Here is a 9269-nt window from a genome sequence, read left to right on the forward strand (position 1 = left end):
GAGATGTCAAAGCGATAAACAACTACCTGACATGCAGAAGACATCTTAAGGCAGCCCTGTTCAGGGAAGTTTTTAACGTGTGATATTTTAGTGTATTTTTGGTTTCTATGGAAGCTGCCCAGAGTGGCTGGGGAGGCCCAGCCAGATGGGCGGGGTATAAATAATAAATTATTATTATTATTAAGCCTGTCCATTAATTCTCGCAGGCCTGTCAGTCTCTCCTCAATCTTCTTAGGAGGTTCTGCCAGGTCAAATTCAGTCCGATGTAATAACAAGCCATTGTCTGTTCCCCTCGATCATAAATCCTGTAGGCAGGCATGCCCTAACAAATCTCTTTTTATAACTGCGTCACAAAGGCCTTTCATTCCTTTCCAATATTCCACAAGCCATGTCTTTGATTAGTAATTTATTTCCACACAGATCTTAATCATCCTGCTTGTAATCAGTAATTGCAACGATTCTTCTTGGGGGGAGGGTTGTTAGGTACTCACATAAGATAAAAAAAGAAAGGTTCCCCCCCTTTCAGTCCCGTTCCGACATACCGACCCTTTGATGCATCTTCTTCTTGATATATTGTTGAATCCAGCTCATCGCTCTACTTCACAGAGGTCACTTCAATTAGCAGTCTTAACTCCCGATCTTCACTCGAAATATGTGCATTTGATTCTCTCTAATTGCTTATTTCGAGCTCCTGCAACCAGTTCGCGTGATCAGAGACAGCGTCCGGGAGAGCCGGCCCCCACGGGGGCAGTGCGCCTAATGATAGAATGATCTCGATACAAATCCAAGGCAGACCTTTTAAGATCACAGTAATCCAGGTTTATGCACCAACTACCAATGCTGAGGTACGCGGGTGGCGCTGTGGGTTAAATTACAGAGCCTAGGACTTGCCAATCAGAAGGTCGGCGGTTCGAATTCCTGCGATGGGGTGAGCTCCCGTTGTTCGGTCCCTGCTCCTGCCAAGATAGCAGTTCAAAGGCACGTCAAAGTGCAAGTAGATAAATAGGTACCGCTTCGGCGGGAAGGTAATGGTGTTTCCGTGCGCTGCACTGGTTCGCCAGAAGCGGCTTAGTCATGCTGGCCACATGACTGTCTGCAGACAAAAGCCACTGGTCCAGTAAAATACAATCGAAATCAAATCCCTTATGAATACACAGTGGAAGAGAGGAAGAGATTTAAGGATTTAGATTTGGTGGACAGAGTGCCTGAAGAACTATGGATGGAGGCTCGGAACATAATACAGGAGGCAGCAGTGAAAACCATCCCAATGAAAAGGAAATGCAAGAAAGCAAAGTGGGGGACTTCCGGGTTAGCGCGAAAGGCTAATGGCGGATTCCCTCTGAGCTCCGGAGGGAATCGGCTCTACAGGAGCTGGGTCTTGCTGCTGCGGCGACGCGGGGACCCTTAGAAATCACAGGCGCTGAAGCCTGTGAACCTGGTGACTCGGCGGGCACCATTTGCGCCCCCCGACCTGCGAAGGTGCTGAGAGTCGACTGCTCCTCCTGTGGAGTGAAGCCACGTGCCATGGTCGGAGAGCGCTGACTTCTTCTTGTGAACAATTGGACTCTAAAAGTAACAACCCGTGAGTAGTACGGAAATTGGACTTGTTAAGGAAATTTTTTTTTTAATTTGGCACGATCGGGGAAGGTGCAAACAGGAAGTCCGCCCCCCCGCCTTGTAAAAAATTTAAAGCAAGGACTAGTTAACTAAGGTCGAGAGAATTTCTTTTTCTTGATTGGATAAAAGATATTAATTTCACGATTGGCAATACAAGTATAAGTAATTTTACTGGAGGATAAGAGCTAATTTTGAGAGTTGAAGTTCCACCCCCCCCCCCGGACCCAGGAGTGATTCGCGAGAGAGCCTGTTGAGGAGATATAGAAGAGTTTGACAGCTGTCAAAATTAGCTGTCAAGAAGGAAAAAGAGAATTTTGTTTCTGCTGGATATATTTGTTGCAATTTGGTTATATTTTGCTAAAAATAAGCAAGAACTGATACAAACTAACTTGACTTTTGGATTTTAACTGGAAAGAATATTAAGTTACCAAAATCCCTCTAGAGGGGGATTTGGGACACTATAAGAATGGCTGAAGGAGGGAAAATTCAGGCTGGGTTGGACAGAGTTTTTGTTCTCTTGGGAAAGTTACAAGGCCAAATTGATGTTTTGGCTACAAATGTTACAACTCTGAACTCAACAGTAAATAACATTACTGAATTTGATAAGGATCTGACTCAGGAAGCTCATGCAGCTGGACAAAAAGAGAAACTTGAGAATTTTGAAAGTGTGGAGAAGGAGACATATGTTGTTCTTGAGGAGAAGGAAGGAGGAGCTGTAATTCTGCAAATGACAAAGGAGAGCCAGAGGCCTGACATGATGCAAAAAAAAGAAAATAAGAAATCAAACCAGAGGCTTGACAGGATGATTACAAGGGAAAATAAGTACTGGATGATGAAAATCTGGTTTGAATTGGAGACTGAAGAATGGAGAGATCTCCTTATGTGGAGATCTGAAGACCTATGGATTACAAATATGATTAAAGTGGAAGCTGGAGTTTTCGCGACAATTGGACTTTTGGGCCCTACTTTTAAGTATGGAGGTCTGGCTGGAAGAAACATGGACCTTATTGGGACAGAGCTCCTCCGAGACCTGGTGTTTAATACTAAGGACTATCAAAAAAACCGGCAGAGAGGAACTGAGAGAGAATTAAGAGCCTTGGACGTGAGATCTCCAGGCTGATAGTAGATTAAGTCTGATGGACATTTGCTGGGGATCGAAACCGGGAAAGGGGGTGGTGGGGTCTGGGAATCCAAAGGGTGTACAATTATAATCTGTTTTTTTATTTTTTGTTTGGTTATTAATATGAAAATTGGGGAATTCGTGGAAGGGAACTTGGGTCGACTTTAGAAAAAGGTTTGAGTACTGAGGTACAAATATTGATGTCTATAAGTTAAAAATTGGTTTTTCTAAAATGAATTAAATTTAAAAAGGTTAAAAATTGGGGATAGGAACTTGTTGAACTAACAATTTGAATTGGAATACAAGAAGGGGAGGTGTGGGGAAGTCAGGGAAATATGGTACTGAAAATATGGAATTGTAAACCTTATGTGTTTTTAATTTTTTTTTCTTTTTTCTTTTTTGATTTTTTGTATTAAATGTGGGAAATTTTAATAAATATTTAATTAAAAAAAAGAAAGAAAGCAAAGTGGTTGTCCAATGAGGCCTTACAAACCACAGGGGACAGAAGGCAAGCAAAATGCAAGGGAGATAGTTAAAGATACAGGAAACTGAATGCAGACTTCCAACGAATAGCAAGGAGAGACAAGAGGGACTTCTTAAACGAGCAGTGCAAAGAAATAGAGGGAAACAATAGAATGGGAAAAACCAGAGATCTGTTCAAGAAAATTGGAGATACGAAAGGAACATTTTATGCAAAGATTACCATAATAAAGGACAAAAGTCGTAACGACCTAACAGAAGCAGAAGACACCAAGAAGAGGTGGCAAGAATACACAGAGGAATTATGCCAGGAAGATATGGATGTCCCATACACCCCAGGTAGTGTGACTGATGACCTTGAGCCAGACATCCTGGAGAGTGAAGTCAAATGGGCCTTAGAACCCACTGCTAATAACAAGGCCAGTGGAAGTGATGACATTCCAGCGGAATCTTAAAAGATGATACTGTTAAGGTGCTACACTCAATATGCCAGCAAGTTTGGAAAACTCAGCAGTGGCCAGAGGATTGGAGAATATCAGTCTACAACGCAATCCCAAAGAAGGGCAGCGCCAAAGAATGCTCCAACTACCGCACAATTGCGCTCATTTCACACGCTAGCAAGGTTATGCTTAAAATTCTACAAGGCAGGCTTAAGCAGCATGTGGACCGAGAACTCCCAGAAGTACAATCTGCATTTTGGAGGGGCAGAGGAACCAGAGACCAAATTGCAAACATGTGCTGGATTATGGAGAAAGCTAGAGAGTTCCAGAAAAACATCTACTTCTGCTTCATTGAATACGCAAAAGTCTTTGACTGTGTGGACCACAGCAAACTATAGCAAGTTCTTAAAGAAATGGGAGTGCCTGACCACCTCATCTGTCTCCTGAGAATTCTCTATGTGGGACAAGAAGCAACAGTTAGAACTAGATATGGAACAACAGATTGGCTCAAAATTGGGAAAGGAGTACAACAAGGCTGTATATTGTCTCCTTGCTTATTTAACTTATATACAGAGGACGAGATGGTTGGACAGTGCTCTCAAAGCTACTAACACGAGTTTCACCAAAGTTACAGGAGGCAGTGGAAAACAGGAGTGCCTGGCGTGCTATCGTCCATGGGGTCACAAAGAGTCAGACACGACTAAGTGACTAAAGAACAACAACAATGTCCAATCAGCATTCCCTAATGTAGAAGCAATTCTGAGAATGTTTCTTTGAATGATGATTGCAAATTGCCATTTGTAAAGATTCGTTTCTCAGCTGAAGAGGATAAAAAATGAATTTGAACAACAATGTCTCAAGATAAATTATGTTACTTCAGCCTCATGTACATAGAAAGTGACAAGCTAAGCAGTTTCTCATTTGATGATATCATCAGTGACTTTGCTTTGGCAAGGCAAGAAGGAAAGTATTGTAATTTAGATCATGTTTGTGTACTGTTTGTATACACAGTACACAATGAATCATGATAAAAATTTACAGTTGAATGGGTATTGGGTAGATGCAGTAATACAATTAGTCCTGTAAATTAATTTTTATGTACAGGTGTGTATAGTATTGCTATTATTTGTAATGCGACATATTACTAGAAATACTGTCTTTTACACTCACTAAGTGTAACAGGGTACAAAGGTCTGCTGTCCCAATGAAGAATGTGGACTATTATGGTAATATTGATACTGATATTAAAAAAAATGCATTGTATTAGCTACAATTGCATTGTACAGGCTATAACAATTAATTTCATATTAATAATGCTATTATAATAGTAGTTTGCATCATATATTTACACCTATTATTATAGCAAGTTTCTAGGACTAGATTAGGAGTCTTTATAAATTGTGTTTCTAAAGGAACTTTTGTTATTGCCAAATGCCAATGTGTTTGCATTATTAAGTTTGTTATGAAGAACAAAATCATTTTAAGTTAGAGCTTAATAATTATTTCACTATTAATATACTTCATAATTGTATTTCAGTTCAACAATTACTTTGAGAAAATACATACTCTTTTATGTGCAAATGGTTTAGATACCTATTAGGTCCATAAATTACCATACAGCCTATATTCAACACAAAAAACAGCGACAATTTGTTGTTGACAAAGGACAGCTGGGCATATAAAGTGCCCCATTACCTCCAGTAGCTTAGGGCCTCATCAAACCTCAATCCGGCCCTGCCCCCACTACTTTATGCAAGGAGTTCAAGGAACAAAGAGCTCTTTGGAGAAGGCCTCACCCCTTCCTTCTTCCTGCCAGGACCCCCCTGCCTTTGTTTTCCTCCCCATCTTTTCCTCTTTCTCCCTCTGCCATCCAGCAATCCATGTCCCCATCTCCTCTACAAAACGGAAGACTTGGATGTTTTTGGTGTTTCTTATTTTGTTGGAAGCCGCCCAGAGTGGCTGAGGAAATCCAGAAAATGGATGGGGGGGTATAAATATCATAGTATTATTACTATTATTACTACTATTGTATGTCTTGCCAGCAATGCCCAACCCTCTCCCCTTTCCCGATTCCCTGCAACTCCCTTTGCACCAGATCCGGGCAGGAGGAAGCTTCTCTCTTTCCACAACGGAACCCCCCCCCCCCGCCCACCTTCAAGGCCCCGTTAAAAAGAACAGCTCCCTTTCCTCCCTTCTCTTCTTCTCCCCGTCCCGGGGCTTCTCATCCTGGACCCCCACCCCTTGCCAAGCCCCTCCCCTCCTTCCACGCCGCTGGCTTTGCACTCACCCGAAATTCTGGAGATGGTGGCAGCGACCCTGGGCAGCAGGGGCGGGAATGGGAGCCCCCGCCAGGGAGGCAGGATATTTCCGGGGGCGGGATAATTGCAGTACCCAGCCAATGGGGAGAGGAGGGAGGGAACCTGGGCTTCGAGTATAGGGAAGAGATGCTCCTTGCTTTAAGGGTTAAAGCCAGAGAGTGCAAGCTGCCATAGAGAGAGAGAAAGAGAAGGTGGGGCTGCTCGATACTGACTTGGGAAAGGGGGCGCGGCTTAATTAGAACAGCTGACCCGCCCCCTCTGCCGTCGTGCACTGCCCTTGTCCTGCAAGGAATCCGCTGAGTGCAAAGCGCCTCGGGGTGCAGCAAGCTTTGGTAGCGTGTTCGCAATGCAATACCCATAGTTGGGGGTGAAGAGAGAGCAGGCAGGGAAGCAGTGGCTCAAGTGTGGGGGTATTGCAGCTGATTCATCCTAGTTGCAAATAAGAGACAGGGGCCTCTTCCTGAAGGTTCTCGTTCTCTCTCTCTCTCTCTCTCTCTCTCTCACACACACACACACACACACACACACACACACACCACACGAAGAGCCCTGTAGTTCGATCAAGCCCATCTACGTAGTCCCGCACCCTGTTAGAATCATAGAATCGTATAGAGATGGAAGGGGACCCTGAGAGTCATCTAGTCCAACCCCCTGCAATGCAGGAATCTCAGCACTGTCTCCTCACGGTGGCCAAGCCTGCAAGGAGGATTGGAGCCCAAGTGCATCCCTTCCCTCCGGCGGCTTCCGGGAACTGCTATTCAATTAAGCATAAGAATAATAATATTATAACATTATTTATACCTGTTCATCTGGCTGGGTTTCCCCAGCCACTAGGGCAGCTCCCAACAGAATATTTTTTAAAAACTAATGAAGCATCAAACATTAAAAGCTTCTCCATACAGGGGTGCCTTCAGTTGTCTTATAAAAGTCAGATAGATATTTATTTCCTTGACATCTGACAGGAGACCGTTCCACAGAGCAGGTGCCGCTACCAAGAAGGCCCTCTGCCTGGTTCCCTGTCTTTGAGTTGATAGCATCCGTCCTAAATTTGTCGGCTTCTCTCAAAGAAGCAGATTCAGGAAGTTTTTAATGTTTGATGTCTTATTATGTTTTTATATTTTGCTGGAAGTTGCCCCAATTGGCTGGGGAATAATGATGATGGTGATGATGATGATACCTCTTGTTCAATCTGAAAATTTCTTTTACCAGTGCATTTGGAAGCATCAGAATAACTTGAGGTAATATATTCATACAAAAGCTTTGCTCCTGATTCATCGTTTGCAATCCCACTGGCTGAATTTGATCCAAGTCCTGGGATAGTTCAGTTGGTAGAGCATGAGACTCTCGGGGTTGTGGGTTCAAACCCCACCTTGTAAAAAGATTCCTGCATTGCAGGGGGTTCGACTAGATGACCCTCTTGGTCCCTTCCAACTCTTTCATTCTGTGGTCTATGAACCTCACTTATTTGCAATAAGAGAACCACCACAATTTTTCTTTTAAAGCAAAATTTTGTTAGAAGTTCTGCAACCCACCTTTGCCTAATATGAGTTTGCCTTTGTAAAACTGGAGAGTGAAAGGAGAAGGAATCTCAGGGTGGGCTTTTTTTGTGGGGGATATGGCTTTTCTGGTCAACGGGCAGAAGGAGCTTGGGTCAATCCCTAGCTAGACATCTGCCGTCCCCTTGTCTCGGTCCAGATTTGGGTCTCTGCCTCCCAGGAGTTTAGACGCACACGGTTGCCACATGTTGACTGCAGCAGGCAATGGATCCCTCACATGTGTAAACAACCATTGGGGGTCACTCTGAAACACCACAGAGATTGGGCATTGCTTTGATGAATAACCTGCAACCAACCACCTCCTGGACACTCTGGTCTCTCCCACCGCCAATAAAAACAAAATACCTGTTTACCTGACACTGACACAAAGGCTCACATGCTATAGAAATGAGTGTATAATGTGTTTTAAAATGCCCTTAAGCAGTTGGTGGCATTTTAATTTTTTTCTTCTCCCCCCCCTTTTTTTTTGCTGTGTTGGGGGGGTGGATATCTGGTTCAGGATTAATTTGAGTATAACTGTTTTGTTTTTCTTTTTTGTTGTTTATTGGTTATATAGTTTGTGTTTTGTTTTTAAGGGGCGGGATCAGGGCTGCATGGGAGTGGGCCCCAGCCAACAGAATGGCTGGTGCAAGTTCTATTGTGGGGGATGCACTGGGACATCTGATCTCAGTGATCATGGGCAGGAGGAGGAGTTACGCTAAGACCAGACCATGTCATTACCGAGGAGGCAGGATTAATCATTGTTTGAAGACTATCCCTGCCTCTGGGTCGGGTCTTGACCGGATGGATACTGGAATCAACAAGGGAAACCCACATGAGCTGAAGGTGTTGCTGGGCAGTTTAAAGCAATATCAGAATGCTATTAAAATCAGTTAAAATGATTTACATTCTTTATACAGAAAAAATGCAAGCTGGATCAAAACAGTATCCTGGCAACACACTTCCCCCTGCCCAAAATCCAACATGAGACGGAGTCCAGCAGGCCTATATAGCAGGGCTCAGCAAAAAGCAACCATGGGCCTTGATTTATTTAAGAAACATTCTAGTTTCCTGCTGCCATATCCTTCCTTTCTTCCATCATGAAACTCAAGGTGGTATACGTGTGGCCTCCTCCCAAGACCCAGGACTGCTTAGCCTAGGCAGCAATATGTCCTACAAGCCGGTGTCATTCAATCTTGGGTCCCTAGATGTTGTTGGACTACAACTCCCATCATCCCCGGGGCTCTTAGCCAACAAGGACCCAACTCTGATGAACTCGGTCTTAGGACGGAGCCTGCAAGTAAGTGTGGGAAACTCTGGCCCTCCAGATGTTGCTGAATTACAACCCCCATCAGGCTCAGCAATCGTCATCTATGGCTGTGGATGATGGGAGGTGGATGCTGGCATTGAGAAGAAGTTGAAGGCAAGGTACTCTCTCTATCTCCAGTGAAAAGCACCAGAGCAGCCTGTCCATTAAAAGCTGGAAGAAAATGCTGAGGCACTGAGTGCTTCTGATCGAAAACATTACCCTTTTCCAGCACACTCCATTGCTTTCCATCCCCCTCCAGTTTTCCATTCCTGCTGTCCACCAGCGCCCCACCCCCAGTTTTCTGTACCCACTGAGCATGTCCAGCATGTCTCATTGTGTGGCTTTGGCTATCTTTTCCCCCCACCTAAAAATTTATTGGACATACGTAACCAATGGAGCTGCCTCAAGGTTCCTGGTACCTCCCTCTCTTCCTTGGAGGAAGGGTTCGAT

General features: G+C 44.0%; 1 protein-coding gene across 5 annotated transcripts in view; it reads right to left on the reverse strand.

Annotated features, from left to right (window-relative positions):
• LOC310756461 (uncharacterized protein) overlaps positions 1 to 9105 on the reverse strand; it is a 148891-nt gene extending 139786 nt beyond the window's left edge. For 4 of the 5 annotated variants that reach the window (XR_014544890.1, XR_014544891.1, XR_014544892.1 and 1 more), the window contains exon 1: positions 5945 to 9104. Coding sequence is in view for 2 of the 5 variants with exons in the window: in XM_083600589.1 (XP_083456715.1) it covers positions 5945 to 6334 (390 nt within the window). In the remaining 3 variants the exon portion in view is untranslated. Of the gene's footprint in view, positions 1 to 5944 lie in introns of all 5 variants that reach the window. The other variant, XM_083600591.1, reaches the window with a different exon arrangement.
• Positions 9106 to 9269: the final 164 nt, after the last annotated feature.

This window comes from Podarcis filfolensis (genome assembly GCF_964270895.1).
Source record: "Podarcis filfolensis genome assembly, chromosome: 2".
NCBI lineage: Eukaryota > Metazoa > Chordata > Lepidosauria > Squamata > Lacertidae > Podarcis > Podarcis filfolensis.